This window comes from Theropithecus gelada, chromosome 1, assembly GCF_003255815.1.
Source record: "Theropithecus gelada isolate Dixy chromosome 1, Tgel_1.0, whole genome shotgun sequence".
NCBI lineage: Eukaryota > Metazoa > Chordata > Mammalia > Primates > Cercopithecidae > Theropithecus > Theropithecus gelada.
In genome coordinates this window covers 191,016,794-191,036,010 of record NC_037668.1, presented here as the reverse complement: position 1 = coordinate 191,036,010, position 19,217 = coordinate 191,016,794, and the positions used below count along the sequence as shown (strand labels likewise).

The 19,217-nt window shown below is 40.5% G+C and overlaps 1 protein-coding gene and 1 pseudogene across 1 annotated transcript; one reads left to right on the top strand and one right to left on the bottom strand.

Annotated features, from left to right (window-relative positions):
* Positions 1 to 3,205: 3,205 nt before the first annotated feature.
* LOC112615506 lies at positions 3,206 to 3,304 on the top strand (annotated as a pseudogene).
* Positions 3,305 to 5,102: 1,798 nt separating this feature from the next.
* On the bottom strand, positions 5,103 to 14,219 carry MRPS14 (mitochondrial ribosomal protein S14). The gene is made up of 3 exons (XM_025369081.1): positions 14,128 to 14,219; positions 9,216 to 9,374; positions 5,103 to 5,548 (listed from the first exon to the last, which is right to left on the bottom strand). The coding sequence occupies exons 1-3, from the start codon at positions 14,170 to 14,172 to the stop codon at positions 5,366 to 5,368; spliced, it is 387 nt and encodes a 128-aa protein (XP_025224866.1). The 5' UTR covers positions 14,173 to 14,219; the 3' UTR covers positions 5,103 to 5,365.
* Positions 14,220 to 19,217: the final 4,998 nt, after the last annotated feature.

Sequence of the window (19,217 nt, the reverse complement as noted above, 5' to 3'; positions counted from 1 at the left end):
CACATTATGCCTCTGTAATTGGTGTTGATACATGAACAGAATAGCAGACACAATGCACATGAAAGTTACAGAATATGGTAAAAGTGGGATAAAGATGGGTTTTTAATGATGGTAAGATAACTGAAAATAGGCATATAGATACATTCCAGGCAGACTGAAGATCTAATTGTAAAAATGAAAGCATATGGGCCGGGCACGGTGGCTCAAGCCTGTAATCCCAGCACTTTGGGAGGCCGAGATGGGCGGATCACGAGGTCAGGAGATCGAGACCATCCTGGCTAACACGGTGAAACCCTGTCTCTACTAAAAAATACAAAAAACTAGCCGAGAGAGGTTGTGGGCATCTGTAATCCCAGCTACTCGGGAGGCTGAGGCAAGAGAATGGCGTAAGCCCGGGAGGTGGAGCTTGCAGTGAGCTGAGATCCGGCCACTGCACTCCAGCCTGGGCGATAGAGCGAGACTCCGTCTCAAAAAAAAAAAAAAAAATGCATACAAATACTAGAAGAAAATGGGGGAAAACTACATTATATGTGACTTAAAACCTAGAAGAAACAAAATTTGATCAGTTTTAACTACATAAAAATGTTTATAGGACAAGAAAAACCCCACCACAACCCAAAGCAAACAATGTATTGAGAGGATTCCAATAATTAAGAATACTTCATACGAAAAGAAATGTAAATGATCTTTAACCTGTAAAGATGCTTACCTTGTTCAGAAGAGAATAAACCACAGTTTCTTTTTACCTTTCACTGGAAAAAGTTTAAAAACAAATGTATTCAGTGTTGAGGCTGTGGAGAAATAAGGACACATATATGGGAATGGAATGAAAAAGTTAAACTCTGGTTAACACTCAAGAGTATTTAGGTGGGTGCAGTGGCTCACGCCTGTGATCCCAATATTTGGGAGGCCAAGGCGGGCGGATCACTTGAGGTCAGGAGTTTGAGACCATGCTGGCCAACATGGCGAAATCCTGTCTACTGAAAATTAAAAAAACTAGCTGGGCATGGTGGCAGATGCCTGCTACTCGGGAAGCTGAGGGACAAGAATCACTTGAACCTGGGAGGCCAAGGGACGAGAATCACTTGAACCTGGGAGGCTGAGGGACAAGAATCACTTGGACCCGAGAGGCACAGTTTGCAGTGAGCTAAGATTGTGCCACTGCACTCCAGCCTGGGTGACAGAGTAAGACTCTTGTCTCAAAAGAGTATTTGGTAATAACCATCAGAATTACATATGCATTTATCCTCTGACTCAGAATTTTAACTTCTTTCTGGGCTCTGAAAGGTGCATTTACAAAAATTTGGAATGCTATATGCAAAAGATCAGAAATACCCAAGTGTATTAAACAGGAAAGTATTACAGTTCATCCACATGAGGGAGTCACAAAACAATGAAGATTTCTGTATAATGTAAAACGGTCACCAGGATAGAGTAAGGGGAAAAGCAAAGTGCAGAACATTTATGGTATACCCACTGGGTTTGTGTAAGAAAGGGTGAGAAAGGCGAATGTATGCACATAGGTGTATTTGCTTATGTTTCAAAAAGAAACTCGGGTAAACCCAAAGCTAATAAAAATTGTTAGCAGGGGAAGGAAGGAGATGAGGATGGAAGCTAGTCTGTGAATGTAACTTTTTCTAGAGTTTTGACGTTAGAACCATCTAAAATTTAACATGATTGATAAAGTAAAAAATGACCCTAAACCCACCAACACATTGTCTTAGTCTATTCCTGCTGCTGTAACAAAATGCCACAGACTAAGAATTCATAAATAATATTTATTTCTTGCACTTCTGGAAGCTGGGGAAGTCTAAGATTTGGCACCAGTAGATTGGTGTCTGGTAAGGGCTTGCTTTCTGCTTCCAGTATGGTGCCTTCTTGCAGTATCGGAAGGGTAAAAGGGACAAACTCTCCCTCAAGCCCTCTTAGAAAGGCACTGATCCCATCCATGAGTGTGGCCCCACCTCTTAATAATGTCAATGCATTGTGGATTAGATAGCCACGTGAATTTTAGAAGTACACAAATGTTCAAACTACAGCATGTATATACATCAAGTTGGTAGTACAAACTACTTTCAAATAACTAGAACACAAGTGTTCGCCCATTGGTACTGAGATGGATTCTAAGGACAAAAAAACCACAAGTGAATCTAAAACTATAATCACTAGTGTTAGCAGTAAAATTATATTGAAACTTTCAATATAATTTATGATAAAGGTAAACAGGCTGATGTCATTAGGAGCTAAGATTTTTGTATTTATATTAAATACATTCTAAAATCAATAAAAACTCGACATTTTTTTTTTTTTTTTTTTGAGACGGGGTCTTGCTCTGTTGCCCAGGCTGGGGTGCAGTGGTGCAATATCAGCTCACTGCAACCTCTGCCTCCCAGGTTCAAGGGGATTCTCCAGCCTCAGCCTCCCGAGGAGCTGGGACTATAGGTGTGTGCCACCACGCCCAGCTAATTTTTGTATTTTTTGGTAGAGACAGGGTTTCACCATGTTGGCCAGGCTGGGTCTCAAACTCCTGACCTCAAATGATCCACCCGCCTCAACCTCCCAAGGTGCTGGGATTATAGGCGTGAGGCACCGCACCCGGTCTATTTTTACCTTTTAAAAAAAGACTTGCCTAGGTAGGCCCGCTGAAAGGACCTAAACGCAATGATGATAATAGCCATCAGCACTGCCTAGTGCTCAGTGTGGTCTCTAAACACTATTTCCTACAAAAAGGTCCACGAACCCTTGGAAAAAGTGTCTGAGGCAGGAAATGCACAAAGTAGACCTGGGTTAGCTTATGTCAGAAAGCAAGGAAATACTGAATAATTCTGTACCAATTCAGTAGGATACAGTAAACAACTTAAGGGGCTCCCACTGGTAATGGGACAATTTGAGCATCAAGAAATAATGAATGGAATAGATTGAAACAATATACACAAAATTTGCAAGTTCACTACAGTGAAAAATAAATGATTGTTACCATTTTCATTGGCTAGAGCACCAACTCATTTACTCTAAAAATTGTTAAAGAATCATGCATTTATCTTGAAGAAATGTATTTCAGGAAAATAAATTGCTGATAAGGAAAAGTTCTTGACAGAAAAATTCTAGCCAATACAGAAAAATTATAGAATTAGAAAACTACAATTGCAAACCTTAATGAAACAACAGATCAGAGTAACAATCATCAATGAAAAGCAAAAACTGCTTGCTTCAGCAGCACATATATTAAAATTGAATGATACAGAGATTAGCATGGCCCCTGTGCAAGGATGACATGCAAATTTGTGAAGTATATTAAAATGCTGTAAAACAAAAAAAAGCAAAAACCATTGAGTGGCAGGTTAATGAATGGTTAACTTCAAATGCAGGGACCAGGCTGATCCCACCTGAACCTACTGGTCAAGCAGCATTCAAAGTTGGACAGACAGATAACGTGCCTTCTGGTGTAACAGTACACAGCACTGCTGATGAAAATTCAACTCCAAAACACGGAGCCTGAATCTAGGCCAGTCTCAATGTAACTACCAGTTTATAGGGAATTTGGGTGACAGGAATACATTTAAAAACACACGAAAGAAGCAAACAGCTAAATGTTGGACATTCTACAGGAAAAATGGCCCGGTTCCTCCCACAAATGAATGACATAAAGTTGTGGAGAAGAGGTTTATAGAACAAAAGGGATGTAAGAGATGTAGCAACCAAATGAAATACATGGATCATACTTGGACTTATTCAAACAAACCAAAAAGATGTGGGGTATCCTTTCAATGATACGCCAGAAATCAGTAAATCTGATTGTTCTAGTTATGATTTGATTAACACTAGTTACTAGTTATTAGCTAGAACATTCCAGTTGGTAAGTTGTCATACATGTTTAAGAAATATGAATCCAAATTAGATTGTGATAATTCCCTCATAACTTCACCTCCACCTGAGTTTCAGACTCTGCTATCCAGCTGCATACTAGTCTTCATCAGATGACACAGGCATCTCCAACACTGCATGACTGGAACCTGAACTCGCTTATCTTCTGTTTCCCCTAAATCTGTTCTTTTTCCAAATTTTCTACCTTGGAGTTGCCCTCTACCATCTATCTAGACACTTTTATCAGGAACTGAGAGAGCCATCTTTACCTCTTAGATATAATCAGTCTTGTAAGTCTTGCCCAATTTTCTTTCCTAAAACTTTAAAAATCTGTCCTCTCTTCTCTAGTAAATACCACAATGTTAGTTCAGGCCTTCATCTTCCTCAACAATTAAAAGACATCCTCCTAACTGGTTGTCTTGCCTGTAGCCTTTTCCTCTCATGGCCATCTGCCACACAGCCATCACTTACCTGTGTTACAAACTGATGATGTCATTCCTGTGCTTAAAACTATCTAATACCTGGTATGTCAGTCTTAATTCCTTCACATGGTTTGTGAGATCCTCCACTATATGAGCCTTGTCTTGTGCTTCATATATCTGATCCACTGAAGTGACTGTGGTTCTCCGATGCTAGAGTGCCTTTGCTTCTTTGTGCTTTTGTTCCCTCTGTGTGCAGAAAAAAATCTCACCCCTCACCTCCTGATTTATTAATAAGTTCTCCAGGAATATTTTCCTGATGTTAAGTAGGTACTTCAATATGTGTATTTTTATCACTGGGCTGATCACACTGTTGAGTTACTGAATGAGAACTTTGTGCTACCCTTACTCATTTCTGTTATGAATTAAATAAACATAAAAATGTGGAATATATACTGTTCCAACAAAACTCTTCCTCTTTCGATGGAAACCTTCAAAGACTTAAAGAGGCATAATTTGTTTTAAAGTCCCTTAAGGATGGACAAGAAAACACTTAGTGGTTCTTTTGTTCAGCCATCACACAAAGAAGTGGAGCATTAGATAATCCAGAATAGCAGCCTTGCTATCCAATCTACTGTGTTATCCAACAATAATAGGAAGGGGAGCTCTGCAGGTCAGGAAAGCTAGCCCAGGATTACAAACTGCCATAAATGAGCTACCTGTCAATTAGTTGGATTATGTATAACATTTTATGAAATAATGCTCTTAAAAACAAAAACCCTTATATGTTACTAAAAGATTAAACTTAAAAGGAGGGTATAAAAAACATATTCACAGAAAATATTTATTATACTACTCATTGCACTATGTATGGAACAGTATGTTTATTAAGTCCAAGAGAAAAGATAATTCACTGACATGAAACACCCAAATTTCTTCATTTTAAAAGTAGTTTAGAGATAGCATCAGGTAGGCCAAACAACTGTACTGGGCCCCTGTAGAGCTTAGGGTTTGGTCTATTAAAAAAATCTTTTCTTGCTGGAACTGGCTTCCCTGCAAGCTCAATAGGTTCTGGAGCTCATTTACCACATTGCTCGCTGGATCCCAGAAAGTTGCCCGTGGTCAGCTAAGTGACGGAAGACTATACGACTAAGCCTCCAGCGCCGCTTCACACCACGCGGACGGGACGTCATAACACACCGATTCCTGATTCTAACGGGACAGCTATCCCGGGGGAGGGCAGCGATTTCTTCATCGGCCACGTCCTAAGGGAAATCACATTATTACACAGATCACATTACATTGTTGCACATGTATCTTGCTCCTTCTCACTGGCAGTTAACTTTCTTTTTTCCTTTTTTTTTTTTTGAGACAGAGTCTCGCTCTGTCACCCAGGCTATGGGTGACAGATTGTGCAATGTCACAATCTCAGCTCACTGCAACCTCTGCCTCCTGGGTTCAAGTGATTCTCCTGCCTCAGCCTCCCAAGTAGCTGAGATTACAGGTGTGCACTACCACCCTCAGCTAAATTTTGTGTTTTTAGTAGAGACGGGGTTTCGCCACGTTGCCCAGGCTGGTCTCAAACTCCTAAGCTCTGGCAATTCGCTTGTCTCAGCCTCCCAAAGTGCTAGGATTACAGGTGTGAGCCACCGCACCCAGCCACTGGCAGGTAATTTTCGTTGCATGAGTACCATAATTCATTTATCCATCCTACCTTTGATGATCATCTGTCTCATCTTCCGATTTGAGCGAATATGAATAGTACAGCTACATACTTTTGTTTAAGTCATTGGTAAAGTATGTGAATGTATTTCTGTTGCCTCCTCACGTTTTTTGAATCACAGAAGTTTGAAACCTCTGGGCTGATGATCAAATAGGAGGGAATATGGCTTGAGATAAGACTAGACAAGGAGGAAGGAGAGTATCACATGAAGCCCTGATGTCTATGGTAAAGATTCTGACAACTGGAGAAGTAAAGGGGAGAGATCAGATGAGGTTTATATTTTTAAAAAATCATTTGCAAGGTAGAGGATGAATCAGGTAAGGGTAAAATGGTTGAGGGGAGAAAAGGGGGATTACAGCAGTAGCTAGGGCTCAGGTTTTGTCAGTAGAGATTTCTTCCTATGTATGTGTTCAAGAGTGTGAGTGTTCATAATATTCACTTTAATCTGGTAAGTGTGCTGACAAGTATGATGGATCCTGTGCTAGACTGTGGTGCAAGCAAAATAATTAACACATTAAAAGAACACAAATTAAATGAAAGTATATACAAACCAAAAATTAACACAAAAGCTTATGCATGTGTTACCATTATGAACTAACAGAATTACATAAAACAACATGATTGCCAGGCGCGGTGGCTCACGCCTGTAATCCCAGCACTTTGGGAGGCTGAGGCGGGCGGATCACCTGAGGTCGGTAGTTTGTGACCGGCCTGACCAACATAGAGAAACCCCATTTTTACTAAAAAGACAAAATTAGCTGGGTGTGGTGGTGCATGCCTGTAATCCCAGCTGGCTGGGAGGCTAAGGCAGGAGAATCGCTTGAACCCAGGAGGCAGATGTGGTGAGCCGAGATCGTGCCACTGCACTCCAGCTTGGGCAACAAGAGCAAAACCCCATCTCAAAAACAAAACGAAACAAAACAAAAAAACCGAAAAAACAACATGACTGAGCCATTGAGTAGTAAACAATAAATGCTATACATGGAACTGGAGAGAAGAAATGACTGGGCAGGAAGATTGAAGCCAAGTTTCATGGAGGTGGACTTTAAAGAATAGCTAGAAATTACTGATTGATTGATTGGTTGATACATACTCCTCCTTGTTCCCCGAAAGATTTAAGGCAGTTTACAAATGAGGAAACTGGGGCAAAGAGAAATGAGAGTAGAAAAGATAAAAGCCTCAGGAACACAAAAGTGCATGCTGTGAAAGCCTGTAAGTTTGTTAGAACTGGGACATAAATTTCACTTGTAACAAACTTAGCAGGCAGCAGAGAACCATGATCAGTTTACATGATTCAGACTCTGCACAGTTATTGCTGCTAGTCATACCAGAGACACTTCTTCTGGGTGTCTTCATAAAGGTACTCAAACAACACACCCCCAGCTGTATTAAGGTATAATTGACAAATAAAAATTGCATATATTTAAGGCATACGATGTCATGATTTGCTGAACATACACATTGTGAAATGATTACCACAATGAAGCTAATGAACGCATCCTTCACCTCACAAGATTACCTTTTGTGTGTGTGTGTGTTAAGAACACTTCAGATCTACTCTCTTAGCAATTTCAAGTACACAATACAGTACTATTGACTATAGTCACAGTGCTGTGCATTAGCTCCACAGAATTGATTCATCTTACAACAGAAAGTACACGCTTTGACCAGTATTTCCTCATTTCCCTCTGTCCCCTATACCTCCCATACACCCTAGTCCTCCTAGCTCCAAGCAGCCACCATCCTGCTTCCCTGCCTCTATGATCAATGTCTTGAGCTCAGTTTCTTGGGGGCCCCATATTTTTTTTTTTTTTTGAGACACAGTCTTGCTCTGTCACCCAGGCTGGAGTGTAGTGGCATGATCTCGGTTCACTGCAACCTCTGCCTCCCAAGTTCAAGCAATTCTCCTGCCTCAGCCTCCCAAGTAGCTGGGATTACAGGTATGTGCCACTTGCACCCATCTAAGTTTTGTATTTTCAGTAGAGACAGGGTTTGGCCAGGCTGGTCTTGAACTCCTGACCTCAGGTGATCTGTCCGCCTTGGCTTCCCAAAGTGCTGGGATAACAGGTGTGAGCCACTGTGCCTGGCCTGCCACTTCTTATTACTCCCTAAATGTAGGAAAGTAGCTTAATGCCACTTTAGTGTAAGCCATAACCCAGTGGTCCAAGGCCCTCAGTTTTCTGCTCATCTGGCTTAATCCAGACAACACTAAAAAGAAACCATAGCAATAAATAGGATGTATATCATTCTGTCAACTTCTCTAAATGTAGTTTTTTTAAAATCTGAGTTCTCAGTAAGTTGAGTGGCCTTGAGTTTAATTTATATCTCCCTAATAAGCCTGCTTAATGCAGATATGCTACATCACCACTTAGGTGCAGGGCTTTATGCTTCAGAAAGCCAAGCAGGGTAGACATCCTCTTACTCAACCCAAGCAGTATGACAAGAAAGTAAGCCTTAATGGAAAGGCACTTCAGCACACAGAGGTGGGCAAGGGAGTTCTGGGAGACAGGCTCAGAATGGTACTGGGTAAGGAACAGTTTAGGCTGTGTGCTAGGCACATAGCCTTCAACATCAGCAATGCCTCCCAATGCCTTGCCAGTTAAAAGATTGTGATGAGGCTGGGCGCACTGGCTCCCCGCCTGTAATCTCAGCACTTTGGGAGGCCCAGATGGGCGGATCACGAGGTCAGGAGTTCGAGACCAACCTGGCCAACATGGTGAAGCCCCGTCTCTACTAAAAATACAAAAATTAGCTGGGCATGGTGGCATGCGCCTGTAATCCCAGTTACTTAGGAGACTGAGGCAGGAGAATTGCTTTAACCTGGGAAGCAGAGGTTGCGGTGAGCTGAGATTGCACCATTGCGCTCCAGCCTGGGGGACAGAGAGAGACTCCATCTCAAAAAAAAAAAAAAACAAAAACAAAAAACAAGATTGGGATGAAGTCAGGGAGAGACCTTAGGTGAAAATAACACCTAGTTTACCAGTACTTTCTAAGGCTGGCATAATGAAACAGTTGAAAGGCTAGTTAGGAGTGAATAGTCTTTAATTTGAAACTCACCAAAATCAGTTTCAAGGCTATTTGTTTATATTGATGTGGATCTTATTCTCCAGAAATTATATTGATACCAAGTCAAAACAAACAGTATCAAAAGCGATCTGATGTGAGTTAAGGATCTTGTGGTACAAAGGGACTCATCTTAATTAGCTAACCTGAAGAATTTTTGGCAAAATGGTATTCTTCCTGAGTGAATTAATACGTAGCCTCTCATCTGCGTATTCATAGGCCATTTTTCGTCTCTTCACATCGCGCCACATTCTCCAGTCTACATAGTGACTTCGAACTTGGCCTGAAGCTGATGAAGGAACCATCTGAAAGACAGAGACAAGGGGCCAGTGAAGGATAGCCAGGCCCACATTCTGAGTGTTCCTCAATCCTGCAATTCTCTTTCTGCCACTATTTATGACCTAGTATTCTTTTAAGAGTTGTTTTAGATCAGTTTAATAATTTAAGATAATAGACTTCCTAATTCAGAATAAATAAGTTTTATGGATATATATTAAGTCAAAATCATAATAATATAATGCAATAACATATGTATTGGAAGGTGAAAGACAGATTTTCAGAAATTTTTATTATTCTGTTCGACCTGTACTTAGGCCAATAAGTACAAATGGTTCAAAAATCGAAAAGGTATAAAAAGACACACAGTGAAAAGTCTCCCCGCACCTCATTCCTCACCTGCCCAGTGACTCCCATGCCCCACAGGTATCCACTGTTTCTAGTTTCTTGTATATCCTTCAGAGATTTTTGTCTGTATACACTCCCCTCCCATTTTTCATTCCCTCTTTTCAGTTAACAATATACGTTAGAGATCTTTCAATATCTGAATGTAAAAAGCTTCCCCATTTTCTTCATATTGCATAATCCACTATATAGAAGCATCATAATTTAACCTGCCACGTATTGCTGGACAGACCTCACTATTTCTCATTATAAACAATGCTAAAGTGAATAATGTCTTAGAAATCATTTCATATGTATTCCTATATATCTTGAAGATACATTATTTATTTATTTATTTTACTTTTTTGAGATGGAATCTAGCTCTGTCACCCAGGCTGGAGTGCAGTGGCGCAATCTCGGCTCACTGCAACATACGCCTCCCGGGTTCAAGCAATTCTCATGCCTCAGCCTCCTGAGTAGCTCAGACTACAGGTGCCCGCCACAACATCTGGCTATTTTTTGTTTTTTGTATTTTTAGTACAGATAGGGTTTCACCATGTTGGCCAGGCTGGTCTTGAACTCCTGACCTCAAGTGATCCATCCATCTCGGCCTCCCAAAGTGCTGAGATTACAGGAATGAGCCACTGTGCCCAACGAGGATAAATTATTAGGAGCAAAACTGCTAGGTCAAAGGGTACTTTAAAACTATCACTGAGCTGATACTTCTCAGCACTAGTTGTCCAGTAATAAGACAGTATATTCCTTGTTGTCTCACATTTTCATGGTGATAATTTATAGTTTTGACTGACAGTATGGGCAAAGGGAGTATAGATCGCAAGAAACGTAAGTCTCTCTCAAACCAGAGGAAATATTACACGTTAATTAAATTGCCCCTATAGAAAAATGATGGCTTCTGATAAGTGATGTTTGTAAAAGAATTATATGTATAGCAGAATATAAAACTGAAAATAAGAATACTACAAATAGAAAGCCAACATTTTTTCAGTCTATTAACAAAAGATAAACTGAACATCTTCAGTGCTCACATTACTAAACAAAAGTTCCATGGGGAAATATAACAATTCTGCAATCACCTTTTGGAAAAAAGATAAGCAGGAATAGAATGTAAACATTGATGTGGCATATGACTGAGTCCAGTGAATGCCTTGGTAACCATGGCTGGAAATGCTTGTCCCAGAAACACGGGCTTTGAAATGTTGACAGAATTTTGACTAAAGTGGGGACAGGGGAGGGGAGAAAAGCTAGTTTGTCCAAACAAAACATAGAAAAGAACAAGAAATATTCATAAGATCAAGGAGAAATCATTCTGGCTGAAAGAAACCATTCACATTGAGGGGCAATGTGAGGTTTGCTTTTACCTATGAAATTGAGGGTACAGGGGATTTAGAAAACAAGATTAAGCATTTCTTCTTTGAATTCTTTTTCAAAGTATTCCTAATCAAATTCTCCTAGAAAACAAATTTTCATAGAATGAAATAGTCTTTCATTCTATTTTGCATACCTTGTTTTCTTACTAGAAAAGTAATACACTTTTTTTTTTTTTTTTGAGACAGAGTTTTGTTCTTGTTGCCCAGGCTGGAGTACAATGGCATGACCTCAGCTCACTGCAACCTCTGCCTCCCAGGTTCAACCGATTCTCCTGCCTCAGCCTCCTGAGTAGCTGGGATTACAGGCGCCCGCCACCACGTTCGGCTAATTGTGTATTTTTAGTAGAGATGTGGTTTCTCCATGTTGGTCAGGCTGGTCTTGAAATCCGGAAGTAATACACTTTTAAAATAAAATATTTATTGGCCTATTACATTATTTCTTCTGTGAATGCTTTTATGTCCTTTACATTTCTACTGTGGTGTATTTCCTTACCAGCTTATAATGGTGCTTTATAGATTAAGGTTGCATCTATTCTGCTCTGTACACATCTTATCCTGCCCCCATCTCTTACCCCTCTTCAGCTCCTAAAACCTTTCCACTGGGCCCTCTCAATCCATGGTCTACCATCAAAATCTTTTAAATTCTCAACTTCTCTTAACATCTCCTTCACCTTTTGCTCTGGCCAAATTTTAAATCCCTCCTCACAGCTTTTCCTGTAGCTCCTTTTTCTTCCATTACTGGGCCTAGGGATGGGATAGGTAAGTGTCTTCCTTGCTCTTCATTGCAACTTCCAGTTCTCCTTCCTTCCTGAAAGCTCCTGGCTTTGACTCATGCCATTGGGCTTACGACCTTCCACTACCTCTCATCATTACAGTCATCTACCAAAGCCCCTGCCACTCCCTTTCATTTTTCCACGATTTTGGATCCTGGCTTACTGTCACTCTCTCCAATATTCTTGCTATCTTAATTCCTGGTGATTTCAATATACATGAAATTATACCCTAATCACTCTGATCTCTTAACACCTCTCCTTCAATGATTTTTGTTACTCTTGTTTAACTATTCAATTCCATGCCCATGTCGTGGGTATTTTATTATTAATTAGTGCAAGTTCTCCATTATCTCACTTTGTATATCTCATTCTCTATCACTTCTTTCTAGCTTGCTCCTTCTAACACCCCAGTAACAATGCTTCTGGGACTTTCAATCCATTGATCCTACCATTTTTCACTTTTTTCACTCAGCTTTTGATTTCCTTTCGTCTTCTCTCACCCAGCCTGAATTCCTTTGTTCTATAAATACAATGTTCTCTTGAATACACCATCAACTCTCTGGCCCCTCTCTCACTTCTCTGTACTTACTCCAATTCTCCTGACCATTCCTTCTGTCCATTTCCAACTCTTTTACATGGTCTCTTTCCCCTTAAATCTCTGACACTTGCTCCCACATCCTCACACTCAGCTGATGACTTCACCTTCTCCTTAATTATAAAATTAGAAGAAATCAAAAGAGCATTTCTATAAATGCTCACCATCACTGTGACTCACTTACTAGCATCTGTATCATATGTTCTACATTCCCTCCTGCTATCAGAGATCCACTCTGTCCAATAGAGTAGCCGCTAACCACATAGGGGTATTAAACACTTGTAATATAACTAGTACAACTGGGGAATGTAATTATTTTAATTAATTTAAAATTAAAAACCAAAGCATTGTAAACATTAAACAACTTTATTATTTTGGTAGAACTATATTTTCCATTTTAATTATGGGAAATTTATCATCCAAACTGAGATATGCTTTAAGTGTTTGAAAATCTAGCATGAAAGAAAGAATGTAACTATTTCATATGTCATTGTTATATTGATTCCATGTTTAGAACCACAATATTTCAGATATACCTGGTTAAATATTAGATTAAACTTAATTTCATCTACTTCTTACTTTTTAAATGTGGCTACTAGAAAAATTTTAAATTACACATGTGGTTCACATTATATTTCTATGGACAACACTGCTACAGATGAACTGTCCAAGTTCCTAAGATCATACTTCATGACTTCATGCACAAGACCCCATCGCCTTTTTTTTTTTTTTTTTTTTTTAAAGTTTTTGGTATTTTTACGGCTAGTCAAGTGAAGCAGTGGGAGTGGAGAAGGAACAAATAAATCTGTATCTGGTTGTGATCAATTAGTTTTAAACATCACTGCACTCGAACCAGCCTCCATTGCCTCTTACCTACATAAAGGTACAGCTCTAGCAATTCTTCCCTCTTCTACATAATCAATTTTTAATACTACAGGATCCTTCCCTTTCATACACAAACATGCTGTTTTCCCTGCCATGTTAAAACAATCCCCCGCCGCCCCCGTTATTGACCCATGTTTTTTTGTTCTCCTTTACAGCAAACCTCCTTTAAAGGCTTACCTATACTCCAATTTCTTTCCTCCTATTCTCTAAAACGTTTTCGTCTCCATAACATCATCAGAACACCTGTGATTAAGGTTCCAACAACCTTCACATTGCTAAACTCGTCAGCCAATTCTCAGCACTTCTTTTTAATTGATTTATCAACTTTGAGCAGAGTTGCTCACTCCTTACACTTTGAAATTCTGTCATCCTTTGCTTCCCGGCCATCCCACTCCCCTAGTTTTCCACCTCCCTAGCTGACAGCCCCTTTCAGTCTCCTCTGCACGGGTCTCATCTCTTAACGTTAGAAGTCTCTGAAGGCTCAATCCTCGTACCTCGTCTCCCATCTACTCACTCTCTTATAAATCGGAGTCAATCTCACATCTTTCAATACTAGTTAGTTATATGCTTACGAAAACCAAATTGACATCTGCAGCTCGGACCTCCCCTGAACCAAGCCCAAGCGGGGAAGAGGGCGGAGGGAGAACCCCTGGACTAGTCCTCACTGAGCACTACAGGTGGCAGAGTCGTGGGGGACCGGTGGGTTACGAGATTCAGGGGTGAGGGGTAGCGGTGTGGATAAAGGTAGGAGCCTGACCTGCTTGAACGTCCGAAGCAGCGAGCCCAGCATGAAGGCCGCCATGTTGTCCGCCGCAAACTACAAAGCGCTGCAACTTTATTGACACTGCCGAATAGCCCAGGACACGAGGGGCGGGGCCTGGGTCGCCTGGGGCGGGGTGGGGCGGGGTGGGGCGGGGTGGGGCGGGGCGAGGAGAGGAGGCGGGTGGGAATGGCCTACAGGAAAGTGGAGTTAGTTTTGGGATCTGAGCTCTCGCGATATTTCATGGTACTTGGGCAAATGACAAATCCGAAGGCGTCGCGTTGATCGTGATGGCGCAGCCGACGTTCCTCGTGTGTTGCAGCCCTTCCTTCCGTTTTACACACCGTCTTAAACTACCCATGTCTCTGCCCTCCTCCTTTCCTTCCGCCTTTACCTAGTCGGCCGTCACCAATTTCTCTTCCACTGCATTCTCGGTTCCGCTCAACGTGCACCTCCTATATACTCCACTCGGTTCAGGGTAGAAACCTAGAAATTATTGCCACCTCCTCCTCCTCTGCCATCTCTCCTATAGATCCTGCAACTCTCTCCCTTTTCTCCACTATAATGGTGGTGTGGTGATGATGTTGATGATGGCAATGATAAAGATAGTTCATTTGTATGTCTGGGTATATATATTATCTGTATTGGGATTTTAGGTTAAAAGGACGTAAACATTATGTTTGTCCTTGGTAGAGGCATTGCCATTTAAAAACTGCTGTTTTCACTTTGTTATGCAGGAAACTAACCTTCAGGTCATCTTTAGACCCGCTGTCCTTCCTCTGGGATGAACCCTTAGAGGGGCCACTTTCCTTTGTATGGATGTAAGGCAAGTACCACGCACCTACCGTTCTGATAGAAGAGTATGGAGGAGCATGTATTACCTTGGCAAGTACCCGTGTCTTCGATGTGTTGGTGGATGAAGTGGAGCGATGCCCATGTGCTAATTACATCTGCATTGCTACACAGGAGCCTTCTGGGAGGAAGGAGAGCTGAATGTAGACTCTTTTCTTTAGAGGTTCAAATGTATTAGACCATATCTAATGGATGGGGAGGGTCTGACAGGCCAGCTGGCAGGTAAACATAACATGAGTCCCTGTTGTGATAGAATCAGAATACTAGACTGGCCTCAGGCAGGCATCTGTTCCTAATTCAAACTCGTGTAATACCCTTCTCTCCCTCCCCACGGCTGGGCTCATCTTCTATCATCAGGTCATGAAATAGGTGAGCTAGCTCTGTGCACTCTGGTCTTTTCTTCCTTTCTGGAATACTAGTTCTGAAAGCATCTTTTTTGTTGCTGTTGTAGGTTATGATTTAATTCTACCTTTTTGGTGTGACCAGGAACAGGGGCAAGAGTCCACCTCTACAATCTCATAGGAAGAACAGTCAGGAGAATTATATACATCTACAGTGGGCACAGGACTTAGGCCAGATCTTCCTGGAAAGTGGTCAGAAAGACTTAGACTAAGCCACGGGAGTTAGGCCAATCTGATGGTTTGCCCTTTCAAAGATGGCAAAATACTGTTCGATGAAGAGGTAGCCCAGGATCCAGAACTCTTCTGGGTGGTGGAGATGTTCATGCCCTGGAAGCTGCTGGTGCCCCCCTGCTGGCTTTTTACTGGTTTTATGAAGGATATTAAAAATGGGCTGAGCATGGTGGCTCACACCTGTAATTCCAGCACTTTGGGAGGCTGAGACAGGTGGATCACTTGAGGTCAGGAGTTCAAGCCCAGCCTGGCCAACATGGGTGAAACCCAGTCTCTACTAAAAATACAAAAATTAGCCGGGTGCAGCGGCAGGTCCCTGTAATCCCACCTACTTGGGAGGCTGAGGCAGGAGAATCTCTTGAATCCAGGAGGCAGAGGTTGTAGTGAGCCGAGATTGCATCACTACACTCCAGCCTTGGCAATACAGCAAGACCAAAAAAAAAAAAAAAAAAAACTAAAAAGGATACAGATGCACAGTGAGTTGGAAGAGAGGTGTGGGAGAAGGTACAGGGGATGGGACTTGGAGCTTCAATGCCCTTTCCTGGTGGGGCCACCCTCCAGAAACCTCCACATATTCAGCTATCTACAACTTCTGAAAGCATCTTTAAACAGCATTACTAACTTTTTTCTAAAAATTGTGATACAATATACATAACATAAATTTTCCCATCTTCACCATTTTAAGTGTACAATTCAGTGGCATTAAGTACCGTCACACTGCTACGCAACCGTCATCACTGCCCATCTCCAAAACTTTGTATCTTCCAAAACTAAAACACTGTACCATTAAACAATAACTCCCCATTCCCCCTTCCCTTCAGCTCCTGGCAACCACCGTTCTTCTTTTTGTCCCTATAAATTCAACTACTCTACATAGCTCATATAAGTGGAATCGTGCAGTGTTTTGTCTTTTTGTGACTGGCTTCTTTCACTTATAACATCTTCAGGGTTTATCCATGCTGCAGCATGTCTCAGCACTTCATTCCTTTTTATGGCTCAGTAATACTCCATTGTTTGGCTACACTACATTTTGTTTCTCTGTCATTAACACTTGCTTTACCTACACCTTTTAGCTGTTGTGAATAATGCTATGAACAAATATCTTAAACAGCATTCGGATCTTGTTAGGCCATTTTTCACTTTAAGAAGAGATTAAAACAACCTAATGGTGTAAGGGAGGCAGGAAACTCTGAGATACTGAGACAAGACTCCAGGGTCTTCTTTAACTAATTGAATTGGTTTTTTAAAACAGCCTAAGATTTCCTCCCAGATCCCCCAGTGTGCACTCCTCCCTTAGTGTGTGGGCCACTTGGCAGGGCCTAAAGAAGTCTCAGTTTACCTTGAATTTTCCCAAGGAGTCTCTGATTCTCTCTGGCCACTTAACAGAATGTGGGAAAGGCTGTTGTCTTTACTGTCCTGGAATATTAGAATCAGGAGAACCATCATAATTCACTTAATCATTCAGAAAATATTTACTAAATGCCTATTATGTACGAGTTTGTAAGTATGTGTCAGGTCGGAGACTGAAAAAACATCCCAGCCCTTCTGATACTTGTAATTCCACTGGGGATTGTAGATTTGGACACGAGTGGAGCTGTCTACCAAGGACGGTTGTATTACCTTTGGTTTTTCCTTATATTCTTTCCTTTGGAGGCTTAAAAGTAGTTTTTGGGTGGATAAAATAAAATTTAAGAGTTAATTATTTTTAAGTTCGATTGTAAGAGATGTTTATAGTTGCTATTTTCTAGGCCTAATTAAATTATAAAAATGATTGCATAGATAATGAAATTGAGGCATAGAGAGGTTAGGTAACTTGCCAAGCCAGCTGAGCTAAGAACGTTAAGGCAGATGCTCTTTTTTTGTTTTTTTTGTTTTTTTTTTTGTGGTGGAGTCTCACTTTGTCACCCAGGCTGGAGCGCAGTGGCGCGATCTCGGCTCACTGCAAGCTCCGCCTCCCGGGTGCTCGCCATTCTCCTGCCTCAGCCTCCTGAGTAGCTGGGACTACAGGCGCCCGCCACCTTGCCAGGCTAATTTTTTTGAATTTTTTGGTAGAGACAGGGTTTCACCGTGTTAGCCAGGATGTTCTTGATCTCCTGACCTCGTGATCCGCCCGCCTTGGCCTAAGGCAGATGCTCTTAATCCTCTCTCCATGTTGTCTTCTGGAGGAGTGATGGCTCAGGATAAAGGCCTGACTGTTGTCACAGAATTCTTACTTATAAAATGTATCAATTGATTAATGTATGGATTTCATGCCATTCTAATGAATACTTCAATTATATAATACTCCTATATATTATATAAATATATATTTGTAATAAATATATAAATATATATTTAGGTTATATATAGGTTAAATATAAATATATATTTATAAATATATTTATTAATACATAATATATACTGTAATATAGAAATACATATTTAATATATATGAATAAACATTTTATAAATATATAGCATATAGTATATTACTCAAAATAAATATATATTAAATATATGTATTATATAATCTATTAATATATGGTCTATATAAATATATATCATATTCATAAATATATATTAAATATATATCCTTATCTATATTTAATAAGGATATATATTTACCCAGTTGTGCCACTTTGAGGAATTTTTCCAAGGAAATACTGAAATAGATATATATTTTAATCTGTATATATTCTTATATATTTAATAAATATATATTTATATTAAATATTCATATATTTATTAATATATATAAGGATGAGTGGATGGAAGAGAGGTAGAAGCTCCCTCATAGAAAACCATGAATTTTATTTTATTTTTTGAGACAGAGTCTGGCTCTATCACCCAGGCTGGATTTAATGACTGGATCACAGCTCACGGAACCTCAACCTCTCAGGTGCAAGCAATCCTCCTATCTCAGCCTCCGGAGTAGCTGGGACTGTAGGCTGGCGCCACCACACCTGGCTAATTTTTTGTATTTTTTGTAGAGATGGAGTCTCATCTTGCCATATTGCTCAGGCTGGTCTTAAACTCCTTGAGCTCAAGAGATCCTCCTGCCTCAGCCTCCCAAATTGCTGGGATTACAGGTGTGAGCTACCATACCCCATGAAATTTTTGAAAACAAAAAAATACTGAATGGTCTTACCCTACCGGATCTTAATATTTCATACATTATAGAGCCATAGGGATTGAGCTCATGTGGTACTGGCACCAAAATCAACAGACAGGTACGTGAAATAGAATAGATCTGCCAGATAGAAACTCCAGTGCAGTTAGAATTTGGTTGTGTATTAAAGGAAGCTTAAAAATTGTTGAACAAGTGGTAATGGAACAACTGGGTAAAGATTTTGGAAAACTTTAAAAATTATATCTTCATCTCTTACCACATATCAAATTTTAGATGAAGAGTTAAATACTAACAAAGGCTTAAAAAACAGAAGAAAATAAAAATGAATATATTTTTAATTTTTATTGTTTTATTTTATTTTTATTTTTTGAGATGGGGTCTCACTCTGTCACCTATGGTGGAATGCAGTGGTGCGATCTCAGCTCACTGCAGTCTCTGCCTCCTGGGCTCCAGGTGATTCTACCTCAGCCTCCCAAGGTGATTCTACCTCAGCC